The sequence below is a fragment of the Passer domesticus genome, chromosome 7 (genome assembly GCF_036417665.1).
Source record: "Passer domesticus isolate bPasDom1 chromosome 7, bPasDom1.hap1, whole genome shotgun sequence".
Classification (NCBI taxonomy): Eukaryota; Metazoa; Chordata; class Aves; order Passeriformes; family Passeridae; genus Passer; species Passer domesticus.
Window position 1 is genome coordinate 61560835 of NC_087480.1, and position 27521 is coordinate 61588355.

Genomic DNA, 27521 nt, shown 5'->3' on the forward strand with positions numbered 1-27521 from the left:
GTTGTCCTGTCACTTGTTCCCTGGGAGAAGACACCAACACTTTTAAAAAATTTATTTTCCCTGGATTATAGACAGCAAGACAACATGGGGAGAGCAGGCTCCAAGCAGGGGGCAGCAGCACCGTGAAATATGGCAGCAGATGGAGGCTGGTGCCCAAACCAACACTGCAGTGGGGTGATGGCAAACACACAGAGGTCACAGCACAGCTGTGACAACTTCAGGGCTGGCAAGCAGGGACAGGAAGGAAAACCCTGCAGTGTTGTTCAGCCTGGAGAAGAGAAGGCTCCAGGGAGACCTTAAGAGCCCCTTCCTGTAATTGAAGGGGTTCCAGGAGAGCTGGAGAGGGACTTTGGATGAGGGTCTGGAAGGACAGGACAAGGGGGAATGGCTTCCCACTGCCAGAGGAGATTGGAGACGAGAAGAAATTCCAACAACAAATCCACAATATTGTATATTTTATTTAAATTAACAAAACTACGTGTTTTCCAGGTTGCTTAAAGCATTCTGTAAAAACTGAACTCAACCTAAACAAAAAAAAAAGGATATATTTTAATAAGACCCAGAGACTATTTCCGAGACATATGAGTTGGGCTGAGGAATGAAGAAATAAAAAACCCACACACGCACGCACATGCGCCCCGTAAACAAATTGTTAGTGTTTGACACAGAATTTGGTTTGAAAGCTGCAGCTCCCCGTTCGTGGGGAGCAATACAAAACACAACGCTATAGTCTAAGCTGGAAAAGAACCCACGGACACAGCTATGGGAACAACATAAATATCACGTAAGAACCCAAGGGAAAAGGGATGGTAAAGTTGCAAAGTCGAGCTGGGAACGTTCCGGGTTACAGGGATGTGCGTCGATTTAATTCACTGCTAATGGAGTGGCTACTACAGTAGGAACACTGCTTGGACCTGCTCTGCCTCCAGGGGCAGGGGAAGCTGGGCATCCCGGGGAGGGCAAACACAACAAATGGAATTGCTTTAAGGAAATCCAGTAGGAGCTGCAATCAATACACAGGGAGCAGGCCTTTGGCAGAGGGGTCTGCCTGGTGTGACACATCCTGACTGGAGGAGCCCCCTGTGATGGTGCCCAGCAATCAAACCCACGCAAGGTGATCTTGTGGTGCCACCCTCTCTTCTTTCATAGTATAGAGCTTTAATAAAAGGATGAGGGTAAATGAATAAATTCTGGGGTGGGAACTGTTATGGTACCTGGAATTGTGATGGTACTTGGGCTGAACCATCTGCCTTCCCTATAACGCTTCAGCAACACACGGCAGCAGCAGATTCTTGTCTTGTAGGCCAGAACTGGGAGGGTGAGTTACAGTTACCAGCAATTAACACAGACGTTTGCTCCTGCCTGCTCACTGCCTGCTCACGAGGCTCTCTGGATGCTCCGGGCCATGGAAGGTGTGCCCTGAGCAGCACAGACCCTTCCCCACTGTTCACTTCTCTGAACAGGGCCCAGCAGGGCTCAGCTCAAGCCTCCACCCCAGATCAGTTCCCACTCCCCTCTCTTTGCCAAAGGCCTCCCAGCACGGGGCTGAGCCCGGTGCTGCGTCTGCTCTGGGAAAGCAAAGATCCACATTAGTGCGTGACCAGCGGATCCTTTCAAGTCCGATAATCCCTGGAGGAATCCAGCTCTGCTCCAGCCTGGCAGCGCACAGAGCGAGACTGCCCAGCTCCCAGGGACGCACTGTAACAAAAGGGGAAGGTGGAGGAAGCCACAAAAGCAGGGGAAGCCAAAGGGAGTGAGAACAGGGAGGAGCTGGCTGCGGGATCAGCCAGCTGGGAACTTGGGTCAGGAGCGCTCTGTTCTCCTGGAACTCAGCTCAGCACCCAGGCTGGCCATTCCCTGTATCCAGCAAACAGCTGTAAAACCTGCTGAGAAAGCAGCCGCTGCTTCTACTAAAGCCTTACTAACAGCCTACTCCTCTCCCAGCTGTGCTTCAGCCAGCGACAGAGGGAGGCTGCAGGGCTGCCCCAAAGTCTCAGACAAGGGTCAGTACAGCTACAGTGATGGAATTAAATGCTTTTACAGCAAGGCTCCCCTCAAAACCAACACCTTGCGTAAGTTGCACGCAGGAGCAAACCCAGAGTACTGAGCACGTGCTCCTGCCTGAGCTCCCTGCAGCAGCTTTATGCACCAGCACACCCAGCAAAATCAAACCTGCCCCAGGTCCAGACCTGCGACTTTGCAACCTCAGTGCCCTTCCAGCAGGGTTTACGTGCCCGAGTGTAACACAATATACACAGCCCTCCCCCCAGGAATAACTACACCATAGTAAAGAGTTACAAATGTTCTGCTCGCTGTGGCTGCTCTGCGAACGCACCAGGGACGGGTGCTGGAGGAGCGGATGCGGCCGGAGGGGTCTCCAGCCAGAGGGACTCGTGTGTCCTCTGCTCCCCAGCCCAGGCCGGTCCCTGCTGAGGCACCTCCGTGTCACTCCTGAGCCTCCTTCCGAGCCAGCTTGTACACCTCCGTGGGCCCGTCCACGTGGGTGATGGTGGTGGTGAGCTGCAGCTCCTCCCCGCTGTTCACCCCCAGGTCACCTGAGAAACAAAGGTGTTCCATCAGTGCCGTCTCAAGTAAAACTTGGGACTATTCCAAAGGAAAAGATCCATTTTATTCCCTCCAGCTGCTGAGATGCCTAAGCCACGGACCAGCGACTTTCCTATAAATTATTTTATTTACAGTTACTTAAATAGAAGCACAAGAAACACGTTAAGGGGCCATAGCATGTCCAGAGAAGGGAATGGAGCTGGGGAAGGGGCTGGAGCCCCAGGAGTGGCTGAGGGAGCTGGGAAGGGGGCTCAGCCTGGAGAAAAGGAGGCTCAGGCAGAACCATCTGGCTCTCCTCAACTCCCTGACAGGAGGGTCTATTTTCTCCACTCCTCATCCCTCCATCTGAGCTACGCAGTTCCATCTGGGCAATGCTAAAAGGCACAAAAACCACCCCAAAGGCTTCAGCCAGCCTTGGCTAAAAGTCAAACCTGTCTAACCCAGCCATTAATTCAAATGCCTGCTTGGAAGCCCAAACCATCATTTGCAAAACTTTTCAAGGCGCTGAGTGTGCACTTGGGCCAAAAAAAAAAAAAAGGCACAGAAGGCACCCCCTACTTTGTACCTCTGTGTCCCCATGAGGGCCCTCGGGTCATTTGGGGACACTTACCATTGGACTGGTCTTCGCCGTAGTTCTTGTGGGACGGCGCGTACAGGAACATGAGGGCGAACACGTAGAGATTCCACATGCCATAAATGCCCGTGAAGAAGGCGCTGTTCACCTGGATCGTCATGTCCCCCCACTTCCAGTGGCCTTCTGTCACCTGTCCAGGGAAAACAGACACGGACAGGCCATCAGGAAGAGCAAACTCCCTAAAGGCACAGCCTTGGAGTACATCAGTGAGAACAGCACCAATTCAACAGGACGGAGGAAATGGAGTGTAACAGGTTCAGTGAGGCAGAAGTCAGCCTGGGATTCTCCTCTTCAGGCTCGGTCTGCAGGGACAAAATGCTCCTGACAAAGTGATTCCCTCAGGACCTCTGCAGCTCTGATGTCTCATTTACTGCGACCGAACCCCTGCCACAAGCATGTGCTTAGCACAGATTGGCACACAAAGGGCACTACCTGGGGACTGACATCCCAAAACATCCACCTGCTAAAAATAGACCTTTTATAGCAGGAAAACCAGCGTGAATAATGGGGGAATTGATGTGCTGAGCACGGCTGGCTGAGGAGGAGCCAGGCTGACAGCACCAACCTGCCACACGCTGAGGGCTGTCAACATCCATGAAAATACCATCAATATTAATATTCCTTGAAGATACAGAGACTGCTCAGGCTGCAATGTTGCTTTCTGTTAAAGAACAACATAAAGGCCAAGAGGAAAATTACAGTAGATTAAAAAGAGAGCCACGGAGATGCTCTGAGGGCTGGAACCCCTCTGCCATGCAGCCAGCCTGGGAGAGCTGGGGGTGCTCACCTGGAGAAGCAAAAGATCCAGGGAGAGCTCAGAGCCCATGCAGGGCCTAAAGGGGGTTCAGGAAAGCTGGAGAGGGACTGGGGACAAGGCCTGGAGGGACAGGACACAGGGAATGGCTCCCACTGCCAGAGGGCAGCCATGGATGGGATATTGAAAGGAATTGTCCCCTGGCAGGGTGGGCAGGCCCTGGCACAGGGTGCCCAGAGCAGCTGTGGCTGCCCCTGGATCCCTGGCAGTGCCCAAGGCCAGGCTGGACACTGGGGCTGGAGCAGGCTGGGACAGTGGAAGGTGCCCCAGCCCATGAGATGGGCTTTAAGGTCCCTGCCAGCCCAAGGCAGTCTGTGACTGTGTGATTCAAGCAGTGCTAAAAGCTCATTCGTACAGAGGTGACATCGGAGCTCAGGACAGGTACAGCTACTGCTGGGCACAGCAGGGCTGCAGTCAGCCCAGGGAAGGTTGGATGCTGTCACATCTCCGTGGGCACACAAAGCCACCCGAGTGTTTGAGTGTGAACAGAACATTTTCCTCTCGCCCAGTTCTCAGAAATGACTAAAGCCTGTTGGCTGATTCCCGCACGGCGCGGCCCCAACGCTCCCCGGGAGCCAAGGGCCTTTGTGCCGGCTCCAGCCTCAGCAACTGCATGGCAGAGCTTCAAATAAACCAAAACAACTTCTTCAAAAGCAACTTGTTATCAAACGTGCTCAGAACAGGCCAGTCCTGTCTGACCAGCCCCGAGCGGCGTCGGGAGCGGCTGGGAAGTGCGGCTGATGCTCTCCCGGGGAGCCCAGAGCCACCCCTCACCTGGCTCACGATGAAGAAGATGACGGTCATGGCTGCACAGGCCAGGGTGATGAGCATCAGGAACTTGAACCTAAAAATCAGCCCCTGTTTAGAGAGAAATGTCACTGGTCACATTAACAGAATCCACAAAACCCATTTTTGGTTTTAGGATAGACAAGACACGAGGATAAAAAATAAAAAATAAAACAAGGGTCCAACCCACGAAACCCCAAAGCAAAACAACCTCCACCCACTCCTGTGCCGTGCTCAGCACAGCCCATATCCTCCGCTCCCCACACGTCTGCGCTCCTGCCGGAAGCTCCGCGCGGGGTGGGCACGTCTGGACAGCGCTGCCTTTCCATGACATTTGCCCAGTGACTGATTGAGCAGCAGTTAATGCAGTGGAAGAGGTGGCACGTCGGGTGTAAAACAAACACGTGGTGGGGTCGGTGCCCCTATGTGGGCTCGGGGTCTCACCACACTCATCCTCACCCCCAGCCCCGCTGGGAGGGAGCTGCAGCGATTCCAATGCCTGCAAAACCTGGCTGGCCAGCACAGAATGGAGATTCCGAGACAAACTCCTCGCTGGCAATCCCACTGCCCACCAGCCCTGCTTTCACTGGTTCTACATTTTTACTTACAAATTCTTTTGGTTTTGGGTGAGTGCGTGGGTTTTTTTAACCTGGTTCTGGAATTTAGGTGGAAATGTCAGTGTCTGCGTAATTACCCTGCCACGCCACGACAACAAAGGACTATTAATTTAACTCTTCCACACCAGATCTGTGCTCCCCAGATGTTTGGATGTGGAGTGTGGCAGCAGCAGCTCTGCACCACAAGCTGAACCCCTGTGCCTCCTGCTAGAAGGAAAAATACTCAGTATCTGCTTCAAATTCTTTCAAGTCCAGTTTTCTACATTTTATGTGCATTCCTGATGAGTGATAACGACTTGTTTAAAGAAGAAGTGACCATAATTTAACAGAACGACTTTGGGGATAAATATTTGCACCCCTGTAGAAGCAAGTTAAACACTGAGAGTAAACTCCTCAGGTTTGGCAGTAGGCAAATCAGGTAGGACAGAAAAACATACAAAATCATGGGCTAAAAATGGGGATGATGGGGGGAATGTGTCGTGCTTTGACCCTCCAGCAACTTTGTAAGGAAACGACAACCCCAAAAATCCAAATTTATACAGTGAAAAACTAGATGGTCTTAGCAAGACCACCCATTAAACACAAAAGTTAATATTAGAGGAGAAATGGAAGTATGAGGAGATTATGGATAAAGGGGGTCTCAGAACAGACTCTGAGGCCCAAAATGTCTTTTAAAAACAAGGAATCTGTGCCCCAAGGAGGACCCTTACCTCGTAGTGAAGGCGGCGAGCCTTGCTCATGGCAGGGAGGCTCGACTGCTTCCCACTGATGTTTCTGAACACTTGGAAGACCATGAAACACAGGAAGAGAAAATAGAGGCACAGGCAGATCCCTGCGACTATAATGAAGGCCATCTGTGCAGAGCAAGTTAAGGGAAAATGGCACAAACAACAGGAAATGCTAGAAAACTTTACCCAGGTGATTCCCATATTCAGCTCCCCAGTGATCTCCTGCAGTGCCTGAGCCACCCCCTGCCCTCCAAAAGCAGGCAGTTTGCCCACACCTCCCAGGGACCTGGCAGGAGGGAGCACCTCCCTGTCCCACAAACCAGGGGAAGGATACAGCCAGCTCCGTGCCCACCTCGGTGGTCCAGATGCTGTAGAAGGGGTTCTTGAGCTGCACTCCCCTGTAGAAAGGAGAGAAAAGACCAACTTTCAGAGGGCCCCTTGTCCACTCTGCAGCCTGGGACTCACAGAATCAGGGAACATCCTGAGTTGGAAGGACCCACAGGAATCACTGATCCAGCTCCTGCCCTGCACAGACACCCCAACAATCCCACCCTGTGGCTGAGAGCATTGTCCCAGTCCTCCTGGAGCTCTGGCAGCCTCGGGGCCATGCCCATTCCCTGGGGATCTGGGCAGTGCCAGCACCCTCTGGGGGAAGAACCTGTTCCCAAGGTTCTGCAGGGGAAAAGCCAGCTGTGCTGCTTTCCTATGTGGGTGAGGAGAAGGTGAGGTGGGAAGTGTTTCCACAGCCCGCAGGAGCCTCCCCTGGCTCTGGGAGATGGGGCTGTGCACCCAGCCATGGGGCTGAGCTGCTGCTCCCTGCTGCAGGAGGTGGCCAGGAGCCCCTGCTCTGGGATGGCCGGGCCTGGGCAGTGCAGCTGCACCCACCTCTCACACATGTCAAAGATGAAGAGGCAGAAGGAGCCCACAGCAATGGGCCCAACCTGCTTCCAGTAGCCCGAGAGCCGATTCCGCTCGTTCTGGTCCTGGTCGCCAGGTGGGGAGGAGGAGAAAAAGGAAAAGCAAGTTAGCCTGAAACCCCCTCAGCTGGTGCACGTCCCCCCAGCATCATTTCCAACATCAGCTGCCAGGTTTTCCTGGAAGCGGGGCTGGAATCACCTTCCCACGGCGGTGGTACCCACCATCATGTGCTCCCCACAGAAGATGATCCAAAACGAGAGCAGCATGGCATAGAAGATGCCCTGTCGAATGTCTCCAAAGAGCAGCATCCAAGTCCAGTCAAATCCGATGGAAAACCACTCCACGGGGATGTTAATGAAGGTCATGGAAATTCCCAGAGCAAAGATGACCCTGGAGAGGCACAAACACCAGCTCTGCACATCCCAGTGTGCGAGGGAAGGACAGAGCCCCAAAAGCCAAAGCTGTGTGTGGAGAGCAACAGAAGGAAATCCAGCACTTTTTGGGAAGTGTCACCTCCTGCCACCAAACCCGCTAGGACTGAGCTCCTCAGAGCAGCTCCTTTTTCTCCAGGGGTTTAACAGGAAAGGAAAGGGAAGCTGCGGAGGTCTCCAGCTCCCAGGGTGCTGGGGTGGAGGGAGGGGATGGACAAGAGACAATTCCTGTCTCCCAGCCATGGGCTCTGCCTGGGAGCAATGACCCCCTCAGTGGGTCCCCTGGGCCACCACAGGCCCCTACTCACTTCTCCAGCAGGACAGGGGCACGTGTCATCAGCGTGATCCTCCTCCAGTACCACACCATGATGATCAGAATGCTGGGCGTCAGGAAGGTCTTCATGGCAAACCACACCTTGGTGAAGCCTCCGTTTTGATGGATGCCCTGAGGAAAACCAGGGCGCAGGGTTTGACATCATCACCCTGTGCTTCTCCTCATGGAGTGTCAGGAGAGGCACACAGGTGGAAGCGCATGCCAACATGGTTTGGCCAGTGACAGACAGAGAATGCGTGCCCACTGAGCCCCCAGGCCACCTGGGCAGGTTCCAGAAGGTCTGAGAACAAATGCCAGCAGACACAGCTTCCATGGCGAGGGAGAGAGGGAATTCTGACACAGCATGGAAAAAGCTGGCAGAATCACTCCCAGACAAGTAACGAGATCCTCATGGAGCCAAGTCACCCCTGGTGGGAAGAGCATTGGCTCATTAACGTGTTTCTCCAGCCACGCGCCCTCCCACCGCTGTCTGCAGCCACCGCAGCCCTGGTGGGAGGGCTCCAGCTGGGAAAAGCATCCCTGCTCACCCAGCCTGAGGGCAGGCAGAGCAGGGATCACTGACAGCCTTCCCACACATGGCCACAGCCAGCTCCAGGGCAGACCAGGCCTGCTCTGAACCCTCCTGTTCCTCCTTGGCTCCTGTCTGCAAGAAGGACCCTGCATCCCAGGCAGACTGTGGTGGGAAGCACAGGACACAGGGAGCTCAGAGCCTTGGGCAGAGGAGGAGGCCCAGGGAGGGCTCCTGAGGGCATTCCCAGGGAGGAGGACAGCTCTCCTGGAGGCAGAGGAGCAGGGGCAGGAGCTGCAGCAGCCCGGGCACAGACGGCAGGGAGGCCGGGGCGCTCACCACGAGGCGGATGTCCTTGATCTCGCCGATGCCCACGTTGATGCCCTTCCTGTCGTTGACGGGCAGGCGGATGTTGATGAGGTAGTACTTGTGTGCCACGCTGCCGATCTCCATGAAGGGCAGGAAGTCGCAGTCGTAGTGGCGGCCCTCGGACTCCACCGTCTGCAAAGGGCAGAAGCACTCAGCCCCGGGGCCAGCACAGCACACAGCCCTCCAGCTGGGAGCTCTGCCAGCGCCCAGAGCCTGTGAGGGAGACAGTGCCCCAGGGACACCTCTCCTCAAGTTCTGGATTGCTTGGGATCACTGAGTAGGTAAGGTGTGACCTCAGACAGGTTCACATTTCAGGCTTTAAACGGGAGCCTTCCAAGATGAACCCTCACAGGAGGTGGAAACCAGGTGGGGATTGGCCTTGCCTCCCAAAAAAAAAGTGACAGGACAAAGAGAAAACGGTCTCAGGTCGTGCCAGAAGAGGTTTAGGTTGGATATTGGGGAAAATTTTTTCATGGAAAGGGCGATTCTGTGGTTCTGTGATTGGAAGAGGACAGCTCCCACTCATCCCCAGCCCCAGTGTCATTCAAATTCCTTACTTTGGGAGAGCCAAAGGTGCACTTCAGCTTCCTGATCTCTATGGCATGTGCTATTTCCTCCCAGTCATCGAACATGTCGTCACGATAGGCCAGCGACACATCCAGGGTGATCTCTGCGTTTTCCTCTGCAACAGCAAGGAGACAGGAGGCTCAGAAGGTTCTCAGAGTAATTAAAAAAACACGACACAAAGTTCCTTTATGAAGGTCATGAACAAACTGAAGCTGCGCTATGATGGCCTAGCTGGGAAAAACTCAGAACCAGCCACACACAACAGCATTGATGTTTTCTGTGTGTCTTGTTTAGTTCAGTTGTTCTACAGAAGGGTTTGGAGCTCTCCCTTCCTCACCCACAGAACATTTTAGAGCCCTCCCCTGCTCCTCCACGCCTGCCCTGACTTGTTCCTGCCTCTGCAGATGGCCCAGCTCGCACGCCAGGGACACACACAGAGCTCATGGCCTGGCCAGGTCACACATCCCTGTGGGACCAGCAGCTCGTCCCCTCCTGGTCGTGTGCACAGTGCCAGCCTGGGGTACACCTGCTGGGAAAGGTGCTCCTGGCAGGACACTGCCAGGGGGTCCTTGCTGCCAGGAGGGACCGAGGCTGGAGCAGGCTGGAACAGGCTCACTGAGGAGCAATAACCGAGTGAGTTCGTGCACTGGAGCAGCAGCTGAGGCTGCCAAGGAGCAGCAACACGTGTGAAAACTTGGGGCAAGTCTGTACCAGCTCCACCAGCTGGAAACTCCTCCTGTTTACCAGACACAGATCCCAGGGAAGGCTCTGAACGAGGAACACGCTCCAAAATGAGCATGTGCATCTTACAGCCCAGCCTCCTTTTGCAGGGCACCAAACCCTTAACAGCCACAGCTGCTGGAAAAGCTCCAGGACCATCCACTGTGGAGAAGTGTTGGGAGATGGCTCCAGAACCTTCCACTGTGAAGTGTGGGGAGATGGCTCCAGAACCATCCACCGTGGAGAAGCACTGGGAGATGGCTCCAGAACCCATCTTTTCAGCTATATTTTTGTTGGGAATATGTGGTGGCACACTCATCCCACCGGATGGGAAGGGGCGTGGATGGGATCTGTGGCTGGCAGTTCTATTTTTACAGCCTTTGGAGGTGACTGGGTTGTGCATCTGATGTGGACACTTCAGGATTTTTCTGAGCATTTTCTGGTGCATGTGATCTGTACCATCCAGATCCATATGCAGTCCCTTTCCAGAGCTGCCAGGAGTTGGGTTTCCATGAAACACGAATTTGCCATCTCAGATCCGCTGTTTAGGAGACCAGCAAAACAGATAAATGGGAACATAAGGTTGAATTTGGCCCGGCTAAAAAGAACCATGAACTCCATTTCAGAAGCCATAAAACCAACTGGAATGCTTGGGATTAAATCCAAGAAAAACAGCTTTCAGTATTTCATCTTTGCAATCCAAATGTTGCTGCTGCCATGGAGTATGAAAACCAGAAGGCAGAAGATGAACTGCTGCGTGCTTTTCCAGGCCAATGGATTAGAGGCTCCCTCTGGAATTCCATCAGTCTCTCTGCTGGGGTGACACCTCCCCTTGGAAATGAGTTTTGTGCAAAGACCCTTCAGGGCTGTCAACATAAAATACAGATATATCCATATATCCATATATTTCAGCACAGCAGACTGATGGCAGAGCTGTGTTAGTGGTTGGACTCCATCTTAGAGGTCTTTTCCAACCTAAATGATTCCATGGTAATCCTACGCCAGCCTTCCATCAGCAACTCCCATTGTCCCTGAGGAACAAATGAGGACAGTGACAGAGAACCAAATCTTCAGAAGATTCGTGCCTTATTCCCATTAATCACATGGTGAATCGGCAATTTTCTGGGGAGGGGAGGGTGTCCTTTTCCTGCACAGCATTAAACTGAGAGGGAGCAGGAGCAGATTTATCAGGGATAAATCCTTCCCTGGCAGGGTGGGCAGGCCCTGGCACAGGTGCCCAGAGCAGCTGGGGCTGCCCCTGGATCCCTGGCAGTGCCCAAGGCCAGGCTGGACACTGGGGCTGGAGCACCTGGGGCATTGGGAGGTGTCCCTGCCATGGCAGGGGTGGCACTGGGTGGGATTTGAGGTCCTTCCAACCCAAATGAGGACAAGACACGTTCCTGGAGGTTTCCCAGCCCTGAGCTCTGTGACCCTCCCAGTGAGGGATTCCTGCTCATGCTCCAAACACCACCAGTGTCATTCTTCCCACTGGCATTTCACTGCCCAGGAGCTTTTCCATGAATCACTTTATAGGACAATACTTGCCCAGGATATCTTCACTCACATTACAATGGCCTAAAAATAGTGGAGTTGTTTCAGGAGGGGGCTCTGTGCCAGCTGCACACTAACTCAGCTGGCTGGGGAGAAGCCTATGGCAGGCAAGCAGAAATGCTGGAATTATTTCCATTACACTTCCATGCTTCACCAGCTCCCTAAAATTACAAAACCTACCAAAAAGCCTAAGGCTGGACAAATTAGAAAAGGAGGCTGCAGCACTCTGCCCTCTCACTGTACACAGTTGCTTTCCAGCTGCAAACTCCATCTCCTTGCTCTGGCCCCCTCCTTTCCCCGTTCTGGGAAGGGGTTTTAATAATTGAGTGCACAATGCATCAAGAAAGGAAAGGGACAGCACAGAAATAGCCTCTTCCTCAGAGGAACAGCCTGAGTCTCTCCCAGCTTTCTGGGAAACAAACTCAGCTTCTAAACATCTGCATTCTGAAAAATCTGTGTTTCAAAACCACTGCAAGTCCAGAGGGCGTTCCCAAGGTGCAGGGGACTGGGCCTGGCTCCTGGCTGTTCCTCTAAAGGTGAGATCCCACAGGGTATTCCAGGAGGCTCAGCCACTGCCAGGCTCTCTCAGGGCACCTTACCAGGGCTGCCCTTCCCCTCTGTCCCAGAAAACCCCTTCTGGCTGGATGAGGAGCTGACACAGGTTCTGGATGGGGAGAGCTGACACAGGACTGACTCCAGCTCTCTGTGGATGAGGAGTCAGCACCATGAGTCACCAACATTTCCCAACAGGCACAGCCCAGCTGCCCCTGCCCCAGGAGGGTTTTAGCACCCAGCACTCTGAAAAACCTGAATGCAGGTTTACTCTGTGCCTTGGCCTTGCTTAGGAATTGAAGAGGAAGAGGACAATCAAGAGCCTTGGAGGAAAAAAGCAGGAAACAGTTTGATGTGGCTCAGAAACCTCCCTGGTGAAGGCCAAGGGGAGCTGGCAGAGCCCAGGACCCTGCACAGCACCTTCAGAGCCTGCAGTGGAGCTACAGGAGCCAGGAGAGCAGGACGTGCCCCAGGCAGCAGCTTCAGGAGGATAAATCCTGAAGCTCCCTGCAGCTCCCAGCAGTGCTGCTTTCCTGGATGATCTGGGGCAGCTCCAAGACAGTTTTCAGGACAGTGACCAGAGGCTTCAGCAGCTGTGGTGCCTTCCAGGAGTGGCCCTGGTTTGGCACCAGCCCCTGCTGGCATTGGCCACAGCAGGAGGAGGCCTGGAGGGCTCAGAGCCCCATGGAGAAGAAACTTGAATTGTTGCTTTAAAGAAAAAAAACTGAGGTTATTTCACATCCTTATTGCTGTCCCTTTCGAGGAGCTGATCCCAATCACCTGATCAACGAGGCCCTTTCATTTAACAGCAGGGGACAGACACACACATGCAAGGAAATTAGCTTAACAAGTCTGCTGTTTGTTTCTGTAAGAGCTGTTACAACACAATCTAGCAAGCAAGAAATGTGTTGCTTGTTCCTGAGATTCTACACTTAATCTACACCTGCCTTCAGCTTGGTACAAAGTGTTGGACAATCCCCAAAGCTGCTTTTTATTACCCAGAGGGTGGCCCTAGATGAGCTGTTCTGCTCTGAGATTTCAAAAAAACCCTCCCACCTGTGCAGGACTCGGTGACTGAAGGGCACAAAGCTGAAGCAAAGGCTCTGCTCTTTCAGCAGAAATGCTGCCAGAGGCTGGGTTAGCATTCCAGCAGCCTGCTCCAAGGGCTCAGCCAGCTCCTGACTCCAGCATGGTGGTTCAGCTTGAAAATCCTCAGGATAAAGAGCTGTTTCCCTAATGCAATCATCTGTCCAAGTAGAAGGAGGTGAGGCCTTAATAAAGGCACAAAGCTGCTCTCTCTGTATTTCAGAGATAATTACAGGGATAAGAACAGAGGTGAAAGCTTTCTACAATCTCATTTCTAACTTATCTTCGTGGTAATGCATTAAATCATCCCTGCTGCATCTCTACAAGTGCTGAAGGTTGGATAGGGCTTGGAGCAGCCTGGGATAGTGGGAGGTGTCCCTGCCCCTGGCAGGGAGTGGGACTGGAGCTCCCAGGTCCTTCCCAACCCAAACCAGTCCAGGATTTTGGGATAAATAGCTGGAGGAACAGTTCCACGCTGAGCAGGAAGGGGTCAAGGACACAAAGATGGCTCAAAAAGCTCCTAACCCCAACTAACTCCTTGAACTGATTCCACCCCACAGCTCCAGCATGGAGCCAGCCCCACAGCCAGGCTGGAGCCAGGGCAGCAGCTCCACACACCCAGCCCAACCAGTCTGGAAAGCAAATTGTTTATTCACTGTAGCTTACAGTTAGAGAGAGGGATTTTCCCCAGACACTTTAAAACATGCAAACACATGGACAACTTCCCTTCCAGGGAGGGCCAGAGCAGTCCTGTCCTTGCTGCCCTCAGCATAGTTTTGCAGGCTTTAGTGCAGGATTATTTCTGAATTTCAGGGGAGTTGTGTATTTTGTGTGTGTTTGGGAGGGTGTTACATATTTATTTAGTATTTATATAATAGTTTCAAAAAGAGAGAAAGGAAATTAAAGTTAGATATTGGGAAGGAACTCCTGGCTGTGAGGGTGGGGAAGACCTGGCACAGGGTGCCCAGAGCAGCTGTGGCTGCCCTGGATCCCTGCAGTGTCCAAGGCTGGGTTGGAGCAGCCTGGGACAGTGGGAGGTGTCCCTGCCCATGGCAGGGATGGCACTGGATGGGCTCTGAGGTCCCTTCCAACCCAAACCAGTCTGGGATCACCAGTTCCCAGATTCAGGAAGTGCTCCAGCACCACCTCACTGTGTGGCACCAACACAACTGACGGCACGAGGTACAAACCCCTTTAGGGGAGGCACTCTGGGAAAAGAGAGCCAGGCAGCAGCTCCCTCTGCCCATCACTTACTGAGGTCGTTGTCCATCTTGAAGGCGATGTCCAGCTGCATGATGAAGAGCATGAACTGGAACCAGGGGCTCATCTCCTTGCTGGGCAGCGGGATGTGCACGGCGAACACGATGTCGTTGGCCTCGATCTGCCGGCTCACAGCCTCGTCAAAGTCCTTCAGCTTCTTGCAGTGGTTGGGTCCCCAGGGCATCAGCCACTTGGTTTTGTGGTGGTTCTTCCTCACGTCAATGCACTTCACTGACATGTAGGGAACAGCTGTCGTGGGGCTGGGAGCTGGCAATGCAAGAGAACCACACTTGTAGCATCTGCAGACATCTGATACAGCGGCTTCCCCACCAAAACTCGCAGCTCCCCGCTCCACTCTTTGAAGGCAATTTAAAACAAATGCACCCAGTGCTGCTCCTTCACAGCTCTTTGATCTCACAGTCAAGTAATTAAGTTTATTACATCCACAGATGTATTACTGACTTTGTAGTGGGATCAAATTAGGATTAATTGAAGAGCTGGGATCTGCTGGTTCAGTCTCAGATACCTTGGTCACACAAAATCAGCCTGATTTACTGAAATCTTTTCCTTTCCCTGTGCTCGCTCAAGCAAATCCATACAGAAAGTATGTGCCCAGATAAACCTGGATGGATAAACCAGTCCCAAACCTCATGGTCCTGCAGGGCAGGGCAGGATTTGCACCATGCAAGGCCACACATCTCCTCAGGCAGGAATTTTCCTCCCAGGCAGAGAGTGGCATGGGAAGCAGAACTCTGCAGAAGGTGATTTTCATGTTGTCACCATCCTCATTCTGATCATCCAGGACTTTCCTTACAGATCACAGCCACCCAAAAACTCCAGCAGCAACAACAGCACCCTACAAACTCCCAATATTCCAAGGACAACAACCCCTGAGTGAGCTTCACCCTCCCCGCCAGGGCTCCTGGCTGCCCCCAGCCCCACACTGCTACACCCAGATGATTCAGCCCTGGCTCCCTTGTAATTTGGGCACAGCAGGATCATCCCAGCAGCTCTGGAGCCGTTTGGGATGGCAGCCAGGAGCCCTGTGGAGCACCTTGCCCAGCGTGCCACCTCGGCACAGGGTGACAGCCTCACGGCTTCCCACGGGCAGGGAGCGGTGACTCAACGCCAGGCAGGAGGAAGTTACTCAAAAGCCAAATGTTTATGAACTGCATTTTTTCCATTTTTTCACAGCACTGAGTTTCTTCCAGCTCCAAAGGCACAGGGATGCCGGGATAAGGGTGGGCTCCAGGGGACTGGCATCAGCAGGTGGGTTCATGGTTGGACTCGCTGACCTTAAAGGGGTTTTCCCACTGAAAGGTTTCAGGAGTGCTCCCAGATGGATGTCAGTTCTCTGACCTTAGAGGGCTTTTCCCACTGAAAGGATTCAGGAGTGCTCCCAGATGGATCCCAGCTCCTGGGATGCATTGTTGCACTGCTGCATCCCAAACCTTTGCTGCACGCAGCAATCACACAACACTCAGACATTAAAGCAACCCCAAAACCAAACAAGTTCTTGATATCAGGACATATCCTGAATTGGAAGGGACTCATAAGGATCATTGATCCAGCCCCTGGCCCTGCCCAGACACCCCAACAATCCCACCCTGAGCATCCCTGGCAAAACCCTCCTGGAGCTCTGGCAGCCTCAGGGCCGTGCCCATTCCCTGGGGAGCCTGGGCAGTGCCAGCACCCTCTGAGGAAGAACCAAACCCCAAATACTGCACCAAGAAACAGCAAAGTAGAATAAAACAAAGCACTCAACAAACAAACACAAATGAAGCTGCAAGTCCAGGGTTACAGAACTCTCACGACGTGCCCATAGCACATAAAACACTGCAATAAATGTTGATTCCTCCGCCGTGCCTCGATGCAGAGCCCAATAACCACAGCTAGAACTGCAGCTGGAAGGGAATATCAGGAATATTGCTGTGAAGTAAGCCAGGCATTTCAGCCGAGCTCTCTGAGCTCTTTAACTCTGACACATTCTGGGTGATTTCGAAGGCATTTCTGAATTAAGAGACAGCGTTCCCTCTACAGAGAAGCCGAACGTTTCTTGCTTTGATGCAACTCATTATAGCCATAAATACATGTTTTCATCACTGCCTGATTATGATTTTAAACACTTGGCACGCTCCCTGCAGCCTCCCCTCTGCCAAAGTTACAGCTTTGAGGAGCATGAGACAATTACTATACATATTCCTCATCGGGAATTGCACACCAAACAAACGTCGGCACTTGGCTTCCATTACTGATTTGGCTCCTGGCCCATTAAATCCAAGGGAGCGTTGAACCAAGTGGGAAAAAAAAATGCTTTGTGGAGCTGCAGCCAACTCAGCCAAGAGCATTACAAAGTGCTATGCAAAACAAAGCTCGCACCCAGGGATTTGGGCTGTGCTGTGGTGCCAAGGGCTGCCCCAGCCCCTCTGCCCCCAGCCCCACAGATCCCAGGATCTCTGTCAGCCTGTAAATAATTGAATAATTGAACAGCTCTGTGCGCTCAGCACAGTGCATCAGCCTCGGGCTGCCTGCTGCCACGAGAGCTGCAGGAGTGCAGGTACCACTTGGAGCGGGAGGGGAGCAGAGCTTCCAGAGGGAGGTTTGGCAGGAGCCAGGGGAGTGCAGCTCTCTGGGAGCCAGCTCAGCCAGGAGCCCCAAGAGCCATGGGGCAGAGACCCCTCGTGCCAGGGGGCTGGACACCAGAGTGCCAAAAGCCATGGGCAGGAGGTGCTGGAGCTCCCAGCAGGATCACAGACTGAAAGAGACCTTAAAGTTTGTCTCATTCCAAAGCCCTGCCATGGCAGGGACACTCTCCACACTCCTAGGGTGCTCCAGCCCCAGTGTCCAGCCTGGCCTTGGGCACTGCCAGGGATCCAGGGCCAGCCACAGCTGCTCTGGGCACCTGTGCCAGGGTCTGCCCACCCTCACAGGGAACAATTCCTTCCCAATATCTATTTATCTAAATTTCCCCTAGATTTCTGCCTCTGCATGTCCTCCAGCTGGGCCTCCAAAGGTGCCCAGCTCACCACAGAAATCCCCAGCCTATCCCAATTACAGGGGCAGAGCAGATCCTGCTGCTCCCTGCGATGGTTTTAGCCAGCAAATACTTGGAAAGCTGGACACCTTCACCCGCGTGGCCACCACTGTCCAGGAAGGCTTGCCATGGACTGCCAGGGCCACCTCAGCCGTGTCTCACTGACTGAAACAGCTCCTGCACAGAATTTCACCCTTTCCATTCAGCCAGGAGGTCAGGGCAGGCTGCTCAGGGTCTGGTCCCACCAGGACAGCAGAAAACAAGGTCCAAGGGGCTTCCCTCAGGGGGTAGTCCTCACAGAAAGAAAACCACACTGCTTCTCTGGTTTTAGACTTAAATCTGGGTTTAAAAAAGTGACCGAGACAAGTGAGCTCAAGTTTTTAGCATTTTTTGGGGGGATATTACATACACCTAGGTTTGGGTAAGAGCCACCATCATTCAGTATTTTAATTTCAATAAATTCAGCAGACCTTCAAAAAGCTCCTGTGATGAAGCTTCAAACACCTCCTTCCTCCTGCCCTCCAGTTCCAGGAATTCCCCCCTCTCTCTCACCTTGGGAATCACATCCTGCACCTTCTCATGGCAGCACCTCCAGCACTCCCATTAACCACCGACCCTTGCTCCAGCACCATAAACAAGCCCTTTGGAAACTCTCAATTGCATTGTGTCCACACTGATTAAAGGCTGAATCCCCCTGACCTCGGGGGGATTTAACTTCTCCCGGCACCGGGAGCATTCTGCTTTTCTACTCAATTACCCCCTTCGGAGCCAGCCAGCACTTCCCAGCGAGCACACACAAAGGGCTTCTGCTTCATTACCCTAAGCGACTGCAGGGTAGGAATAAACAAGCTAATTTATCACGGACAGACCCAGCTTTTCCAGCTGGAACAGCCAGAACCTGGGTAACACCATATATGCACTCAGGATTATAAATACGTATTTATTGCAGAATGATTTTTTTCTGCCTCCCTCTTTCCTGACCTTGATGGCACCAGTTTAATAAACTTGAGTGACACAGAGATTTTAATTACTATTTCTTTGATAGTTCTTATTTCACAAAGCTTTTTGGAACATTGCAGCAGCTTTTATATGCAGAATAATTGCATATTTAAATAACCCCACTGCCTACTGGTAGCCCACTCCCCTTGGGAAAGGTTTTTCTTTCTTAAATTTGACTTCAAGCTTTATCTAGACCAAAATCCTTCAAAGCCCCGGGGCACCAATTCCATCCTGATTTATGGTGGGAGTTTCCAGATATCCTGTTGCAGCTGAACACCCATATTTCTGTTGTTTCAGAGACATTTTATCAGTTCTACATGTTTCTCTGTCTTTTTTTTTCAGTCCATAAAAATGAACCTGTCCAAACCATCAAACCCAAGTTTGCTGGATCAGAATGGAAACTTTGAGGCTGCCCCTGGATCCCTGGAACAGGGACAGGCTTGGAGCAGCCTGGGACAGTGCAAGTGTCCCTGCCATGGCAGGGGTGGGATAAAATGGGATTTAAGGTCCATCCAAAACCATGCTGGGATTCTGTGACTCCCCAGTCCAGTCACATATTGCTGGGTACTCTCATGTCCCAGGGGTTGTGTTTTTCCTCAAGGTTTGTTCTCCAGTGCTACTTTTGCATCTTTGCTACCAGCAAAGCCTCTTCAGAGCAGCACAACCTGAAGGTTTTTCCCAAAAAATCAATTCCCAAGGAGCTGCAGGAGCAGCAGTGCCCACAGCCCTTAGAACTGAGGGAGCAGGGGATTCCCAGCCCCCTGATAAGCAGCCAAAGAGCTCCTGGGGAACAGAGATAAGGAATTATTCCCTCAGCCCCAGGCAAGTCACAAAGCAGGGAAATCTTATGAGGCACAACTTGCTGGGAGAACTGAATGAATGATCTCCATAATTCACATCCATATTCAACAGCAGCAATGAATACAAATGAGGTGAGCATGAGTAGAGCTCCCTAAATGCAGAAATGGATATGCTAACATATTTAAAAGAAGAGGGGAAAAAAGGAGGTAAGACTGATTTCCTAATTGCTACAGAGAGCCTGATCTTCTTGCAAGTCAGTTTTCCAGTGGGATGAGATGCATTTCCTGCAACTCCCAGCCAAGGTACGAAATCCCTGCACACAGATCCCAAGGAGCAGGAAGAGCTGTTGTTATCCAGCAGCTTTTCTCCCGAGCCTGGCACTCCCCAAGATAAGATACCTTGGAAACTGCCCTGCTCAGATATGCGAGGAATTTCATCTCCATGTGAATGGGCCAGGCCAGGCCCTTCCCCACTGGACACCTTGAGCCTTCAAAGGCTTTCCCAAGCTATCAGGGACTTCAAAGGCCACAAGTGTTATTTACCAAGGAAAAGGCTTCCTGTGTGGAGGTTTTCCCTCTCAAAGGGAAAGGAGGCAGCAGGAGCAGTGCTTGGGAAGAGCTCGGGTCACATTTTAATCAACGGAGGGGGAGCAGCAGGAGGACTGACCTTGTCACCTGCGCTCTCCCAGGTTTGGTTTGGAAGTGATGCAGCTGTGAAAAGAGACAAACCCAGCAACTCTGAGGATTCCCAGCTCCTCAGGCCCCAGCACTGCCATTCCTGCCTGGGAACTCTCCATTTCTGCCACTTTTGCCCATTCAGCTACAGTTACAGCTCCTCAAAGGAAGAATTGAGCAGACCTAAACTAAACAGACATGACCTTTCGTGTCTGCTTTCTCCTGGGCTCCCAGCGCCTGTGCCAAGGCTGCAGCACTGCAGGAATGTGCCTATACACAGGATCCATTGGCATTCATGGCCACGGAGCACCGACCAGCTCCTGGAGAGGCCCTGCATGAAAGGAAGTCAGGCACACAAAAATGCTCTTTATCCCCAGCCTGAAACACTCTTTCCTGTCCATACCTTGGAAATCCGAGTGCTTTCCCTGTCAAAAGATCAGCTCAGCCTGAGGAAGGTAATGAAATCCCAGGAAAGAAAATGAAATCCTGGAAACTGGGGGCTCAGGAGCCAAATCAGACATTTAGATAATGAGCTGGGATTGTGGAGAGCTGCTCAGCCATGGCCACACATGACTCATTATCTCTCCGGGCCAGACACACAAGGAAGTTTGAGCTCCTCCAGTCACAACAATTCTGTTTTTTCCAGCCTAAGCCAGGGAAGGGAGCAGTGAACCTGCACCTCCTTAATCCATCCCCTCAGCCCAGAGGACTCATGTGCTAAATAAATCCCTCCACTTTTCCAATCAGTTAAATTTGTACAGTGTATGGGTGGGCACTGGACTTGCAGCACTTCCCTGGACCACAGAGAGTTCTGCATTCCCTGTGCTTCTTTGAACCAAGGATCTGTGACTGGGGATAAGGCATCCTTGGAACCATGGAAGTTTGAGTTGGAAGGGATTTTTAAAGTAACTCATATAAAATAAGTAATTGAAAATTCCCTTTCAAAAAGTTTTCAAAGCTGGGATGTTGCTGCACAGAGATCTGGGTTTTTTTCTTTTATATGTATATATAAAATAACTTTATATATGTATATAAAAATTCCAGGATGAAAAGCCAACTAGGAAGGGACATTAACAGCTTCCCATAGAGAAAGATAATTTGTAATCAAAAGCTTTGTTTTCCAAACAACCAAGAGGCATCAAACCCACATAAATCCAGTCAGATTCTGCACACACAGCTTCCACCCTGGCAGCTGTCAGGAGGACACCGGTGTGTCCCAGCCCAGCTTTGGCCTGGAGCACTGTGGTGACCTCCACTGGAACATCCCAGCCAAAATTCCCAGCAGCAGGCAAGGCCAGGTGGAAGCTGCAGCTGGTCCAACTGTGGAACCAGGAATTGTTTAGGTTAAAAGCCCTTTTAGGCCAGGAATTGAACTGTTCCCAGCACTGCCAAGGCCACCCCTGCCCCATGTCCCCAAGTGCCACATCCATAGGGATGTTAAAGCCCACCAGGGTATGGGGACTCCACCCATGCCCTGGGCAGCTATGCCAGGGCTGGAGAACCTTTCCAGGGAGGAATTTTCCCCATATCCACCCTGAGCTGCCCTGGCCCAGCCTGGGGCTGTTCCCTCTGCTCCTGTCCCTGTTCCTGGAGCACAGCCCGACCCCCGGCTGTCCCCTCCTGGCAGGAGCTGTGCAGAGCCACACGGGCCCCTGAGCCTCCTTTGCTCCAGGCTGAGCCCCTTCCCAGCTCCTCAGGGATTCTCCAGCCCCTTCCCAGCTCCCCCAGGGATTCTGCAGCCCCTTCCCAGCTCCCTTCCCTTCTCAGCCTCTCCTGGGGCTCCAGCCCCTTTCCACCTCTGTTCCCTGCCCTGGACACGCTCCAGCCCCTCGGGGTCTCTCTTCTTCTGAGAGATCCAACACTGTCCCAGCACTGGAGGTGCAAGGTTTGTCCTCATGCCTTGTCCAGGCTGTCAGAAGCCTGGTGGCATCCCAGGACAGCCACACTGGATGCAGGAAAGGCAGAGCAGGCAGGGGCTCCCGGGAATGCTGGCGTGCCTGTAAATTATCATCAGCCCCATTCCTAACAAACGATAACAGAAACCATTCCTGGTGATCCCAGTCTTCTGCAATCCACACGTGCCATCATTTACAGCAGGATAGTGGAGACAAGGCTGCATTAGGATTAATTTTGTAGATCATGTTCCATCTCCCACTGCTGCATCCCAACTGAACACATCACACAGAGCCCAGAAGCGTGACCTTTAAACAAGATGTTTTCCACGAAGGGAGCAGACACCAGCAATCCTGTGGGGTTTCAAGTAGTGACAGCCCCACTTCCTGGAGCCAACAGTTCATTACCAAAGCACAGCAAAGAAACAGCCCAATAAAATTCTCTTTTGGGGCGTTTGCTCCCTTTTGAGCTTTGCAAAGGTTCCTCCACGCAGGGGGACTCTGCCATTGCCCTGGAGAGCCTGCAGCAGGGCTGGACAACCTTTTCCATGAAGAAGTTTTCCCAAATATCCAACCTAAAGCTCCTCTGGCACAGCTTGAGGCCGTTTCCCCTCATCGTGTCCCTTGTTCCCTGGGAGCAGAGCCTGACCCCCACCTGGCTGCACGCTCCTGTCAGGGAGCTGTTGGCACAGGAGCTTCCTCCTGCCACAGGAATTTCTCCCACCCCTGTGCATCTCTTGCTTTGCCAACAGACAACTCCCAGCAAATCCCACCTGAGAGCTGATAAGGTTCCTGCTGCTAAATAAAAGAGCTGTTGGAAACGTGGAAGCTGCATCAAAACTCTGGCATCACACACTGACTGCCCAAAACCGAGCTGGGAACCAGCAGCGGCAGAAACCCCCTGATGTGAGGAAAATCAGCTTTGTGGTGGTTGTATCAGGTACCAGCGTGCTGCATTTGGGTATTTTGGACTGGCACGAGGGATCTGTTAAAATAGAGCACTTAGTCATTGTTTTGAAACATGACCTAAGTGCCTGCGAGGGGAAAGGCTGGCTGGGCTGAGCAGCCCTGTCCCACTCCTGTACGTATTTTGGGTTGTCTAGACCTGGGCACACCAAAATAACCGGATTTTGGTGTCTGTTGGGTGCGCTGCATCCAACCAGAGCGGGGCCACCGTGTCAGTGCCACCTCTGCTCCCAGCCCACCTGGTGCCACCCTGGCAGAGCTGTGGGGTGGCACTGGCAGCTCTCCTGGCACGGCTCTGATCCCTTTGGAACACCGGCCACCGACCCGCTGCTCACCAGAGGAGTCTCCTTGTGGGAAACACCACACGCTTGGGAATCCCTAAAGGGGTCAGGCCCCAAACCCTGGATCAGAGTTTCCAGGGATGCAGGGAGCCCAGAGCAAGGCAGGTTCCCAGGAAGGGCTGCTGAGCCTCCCAGGCTGTGTGTCACCCTGCCAGATGTTAGGGACCACACCTAGCTTACACATGGAATGTAGTGTGTCACAAGCACCAGATATCCCTGGATTTGCAGCTCCCAGGAGGGCTGGCTGGGAGCTGCTGGTTTGGGGATGAGCCTCTAAACTCCTTAAATGCATCAGAAGGGGCAAATGCTGCAGAGGAAAGAACAGTTTGGGTGATTGATTAGAGTAGTTTGATCTGAGGGAGGATCAAAGTGGGGACTTCCAGAAATTAAAGAGCTTTTGGGGTGGCACCCCCTAGGACTTGACCACAGATAGAAGATGCATTTACTCCAGGAGGATGGAGTGACTGAGCTTGTGCAGGAATTCCAGCAGGATGCAGTGACTGAGCTCGTGCAGGGCACTGAACTCAGCCCCAAATCCCTGTCCCTGCTGGTCCCAGCCCATCCAACCTGTCCGTGCCCCACCTGGGAGACCCATCCAGGATGGGAGGGTGCAAGGTGGATGCCCAGAAGCAGCACCAGCCAATAAAGCAGGGCATAAAACAGCTGGAAAACTGAACTAACATAATTTAAATACTTTAATCTCTGAACCCCTTCAAAACTGAGCACAAACATTTGTCTTTTCCCTGTAAAGCCAACCATAAACATCTGTTTGTCACATCTGTCCCCAGATGCCAGCACAAACAAGGCTTTCTGAGCAACACCTTTGAAAAAAGCAACTATTTCAATTTAGCAGCAAGAAACTGCTAGAAAAACCCTTTTAAGATGAAGTCTGGCTTCTCTGCACAGCACAGGCCAAGGAATCAGCAGTGGGTTCAGTAACCTGCTCTTGAACCAGCTCTTAAAGAGGAAAAAAAAAGAAAAGAAAGAAAAAAGAAAGGAAAAAAGCTAATCCTGATAAACTTTGTGGGGTTTCAGGCCTGCAAGAGCAGGAAAAATGAGTTTTAGTTAATATGTGCCAGCGACTCCCTTATGACAGAGGTGAGGAAGTAAGAGAATGAGGAAAACTGAAGTGTTCCAAAATTATGTTTAGCGGAATTTTATGGTTATTAGAGGCTGATAATTCAAGGCCACGAAGGCAAAGCACTGATGGGCACCAGGAGCACAGAGTCTGCTTCCTGAGGAGCGGCCGGAGCTATTCCCTCGATCCCTCTCAAACAGAGAACAGCCCGAGTTTATTCTCCCAACCTAGTGCAATGAAGTTTCGGAGTGCATTTGCCCCCGATTCCTCCTGAGGAGCCCTGCCGGGAGGAAGGGCTGGGCCCGGGGCAGCGGGGGATGCCCCGCAGGGCTGGACAGCCCTTCCCGGGCACGAGGGCAACATTCCCACCCTGCAAACGGCCAGAGCAGCCACAGCCGGGCGCCCATCATTCCAAGGAGCCGGCGCAGAACTCAGCTGCTTTCTAGTAAAAAAAAAAAAAAAAAAAATTTAAAAAACTTCCAGGACTGCCCCAAACTCGCTCTCCTCCATCTTCCTCCTTCCATCCCCCAGGGAAAACTCTTCTCGCCGCAGGGCTGTGTCCCAGTTCCCATCTCCCTGCATTGGGAATGCTCAGGGATAAACAAACACAATCTGGGCTTTCGAGTGCCCGGTGCGGAGCTGGGGACCCCAGAGCCGAGGATGAAATCCCTGCCTGGGCGGCCACGAGGGTTTTGCACGGGCAGGAACAAACCCGGGCCGAGCCCACGCGGGTTTGAGCTCCTCCTGGGAGGGACCGGGAATGGGGGAAGCTCCTGCAGCAGGAGCGGGAGGTGCGACGGAGGGGACCCGTCCTGACAGAGCTGGGGAGGGGGGGGGAGAGGGGACCCCTCCTGGAACGGGAAGGACTGGGGGGGATCCCCCGCAGAAACGAGCCCGGACAAAGGGCGAGTCCCGAAAAAACCCCAGAGCAGGGACCCCCTCCTCCCACCAGACATTCCCCTTTTTATTTCCTTTTTTTTTCCCCTAGATTTTTTTTTTGGTTTTGTTTTTTTTTTGTTCTCATTCTGGCAAGGGGGGAGGTTTCCTCCCGCGGCCGATTCGGAGGCCGAGGCACGGGGAGGTGCAGCGCCAAGAAGGGAGGAAAAATCCTTTTAAAAAAATAAATTATTATTATTTTCTAAGCCAACTTTGAAACGCGAGGCTCCCTGCGCGTTCCGTCGCCATACTGAAGCTTTCCCACTTCCCTCTTTCTTTAAGTCCAGGCTGAAACCAGGCCAAAAAAAAAAAAAAAAAAAAAAGAGAAAGCAACACAAAAACTTTTCCTTGGCCGGCTCCCCCCGCAGCAGCCGCGGGACGGGCACAAAGGGCCCGGAGCCGGGATCGCTCGGCTACAAAAGCGGATAATGAGATCATGGGAGCGAGTCAGCGATACTGTAACCAGCACTAAACAAGCGGGCAGCGGCGGCAGGAGGAGGAGGAGGAGGAGGAGGAGGAAGGCAGCGGCCCCCGGCACTCACCGATGAGCCCTCCCACCAGGAAGGCGATGACTTGGAGCACGAGCAGGATGCCCCCGACGATGCAGAGCTTGCGGGTGCTCATGTTCTCGATGATGGCCCCGGCCATGCTGGCGGGGCGCTGCGGGCCGGGGCGCTGCGGACGGAGCGGGGGCCGCGGGCAGCGGGCGGGCCCCGCTCGCCGCCCCAGCCGTGATTGTGCCGCTCCCGCCGCCCGCGGCCGCTTTAACCGGGCGGCCACACGTGACCGCCGCCCCTCCCTCCCCGCGCCCCGCCCGGGCCGCCACAGCGCCGGCGGCGGGATGGCAGCGGTGCGGGGACCGGCACCGGCACCGGCACCGCCACCGCAGCCCGGCACCCGCCCCGGGATCAGCCCCGGCCATGGCAGCGACACCTTCCGCCGTCCCGGGCTGCTCCAGCCTGGCCTTGGGCACTGCCGGGGATCCAGGGACAGCCTCAGCTGCTCTGGCAATTCCAGCCCAGCCCCTGCCCAGCCTGCCAGGGAACAATTCCTCATTCCCAATATCCCATCTAAATCCCCCTTTTCCAGCTTACAGCCATTCCCTGTGTGCTGTCCCTCCATCCTTGTCCCCAGTCCCTCTCCAGCTCTCCTGGAGCCCCTCCACACCCTGCCAGGGGCTCTGAGCTCTCCCTGGAACCTTCTCCTCTCCAGCCTGAACTCACCATCACATTTTCCCCAGTGCTCTCCCATCCCCATGGCTCTGGGCAATGCTTTGTCCTTCCCCCAGCCCTATTTTGACTCACGCCAGTTGCTCACCCTGAGCAGTTTTCCCAGTTCTGCTCCCTCCATCTATCCCTGTTTCCCAGAGGAGGATGCTGTGTACCCATCCCACCCTCTGGAAGCTGCTGGCCTCCTGCTCTGGGCTCTGTGTGCTCACAGAGCCCTTTGCATGGCCCAGAACGAGATCATCACCCCTGGCCATCACCTTTAGCAGCAGGACAAGGGGAAATGGATTTAAACTGAAAGAGGAGAGATTTAGATCAGTTATTAAGTAGACTTCTACAATGAGGGTGGGCAGGCCCTGGCACTGATGCCCAGAGCAGCTGTGGCTGCCCTGGATCCCTGGCAGTGCCCAAGGCCAGGCTGGATGGGGCTGGAGCAGCCTGGGACACTGGAAGTGTCCCTGCCATGGCAGGGGTGGCACTGGATGGGATTTAAGATCCCTCCCAACCCAAACCACTCTGGGATTCTATCTCTGGTTTTTGTTTTCTGGATACCATGAGGATCTGTGTTCTGCTCCCATGGAGTGCTGGGTGCAGAACATCATCCTGTATGACTGAAACTAGGCAGGGAGTTGCCAAAACACTTGAGAACAAATAAGCCGTGAAAGGAGACCACTGATAACAACAACACAGACAGGAACAAAATGAAAGACAGGTCAAAGATGTAGAAGCACAAACCAATAATGAACTAAAGCAAAAAAGCACCAGGAAAAAGAGTTGGGAAGGACTCCAACACACCTTGACCATTCAGTGTAGGAGCACTGTCCGTACTCAGAGTTGTGTTGGTAGATGTTTAGGAACAATATAACTTGTGATAACATGGGTTGGGACATGGGCACCAGGAACAACTTCAGCTATGTTGTCACTGCAGGGCAGTTTAATCTTTAAGAATATTGAGAGTTTTACCTTTTTGTAGTTTAGTCTTAACTTTACCTTCACATTCCAGTTCTGACTTCATTGTTAAAAATAGCTCCTAATGGACGGGTCCTTGTAGCCATTATGATCCCACTCAGATCAGTCACATGGATTTGCTTCCAAAAATCAAAGCCTCTTTAGTGGCTTTTCGCCAGCACAATT

General features: G+C 52.9%; 1 protein-coding gene across 2 annotated transcripts; it reads right to left on the reverse strand.

Annotated features, from left to right (window-relative positions):
• Window positions 1-438: 438 nt before the first annotated feature.
• Window positions 439-27513, reverse strand: WLS (Wnt ligand secretion mediator). 2 transcript variants are annotated; one of them, XM_064429191.1, is made up of 12 exons: window positions 27378-27513; window positions 14435-14707; window positions 9262-9386; window positions 8675-8836; window positions 7802-7938; window positions 7284-7452; window positions 7030-7127; window positions 6479-6542; window positions 6127-6270; window positions 4788-4871; window positions 3176-3329; window positions 439-2555 (listed from the first exon to the last, which is right to left on the reverse strand). In XM_064429191.1, exons 1-12 carry the CDS (start codon window positions 27400-27402, stop codon window positions 2446-2448), a joined length of 1545 nt encoding a protein of 514 aa, XP_064285261.1. In that variant the 5' UTR covers window positions 27403-27513; the 3' UTR covers window positions 439-2445. The 2 variants fall into 2 exon arrangements, with proteins under 2 accessions (XP_064285261.1, XP_064285260.1); XM_064429190.1 differs by lacking the exon at window positions 27378-27513 and adding an exon at window positions 25704-25929.
• Between the last annotated feature and the right edge of the window lie 8 nt (window positions 27514-27521).

Coding starts and splice junctions, on each gene's coding strand:
- WLS (XM_064429190.1), bottom strand. CDS start 25,809: ATGGCCGGGGCCATCATCGAGAACATGAGCACCCGCAAGCTCTGCATC. Junction 7,128..7,283: donor TCTGTGGGGAGCACATGATG/GTGGGTACCACC, acceptor CCTGGCGACCAG/GACCAGAACGAGCGGAATCG. Junction 3,330..4,787: donor TCTTCTTCATCGTGAGCCAG/GTGAGGGGTGGC, acceptor TTCCCTGGACAG/GTGACAGAAGGCCACTGGAA.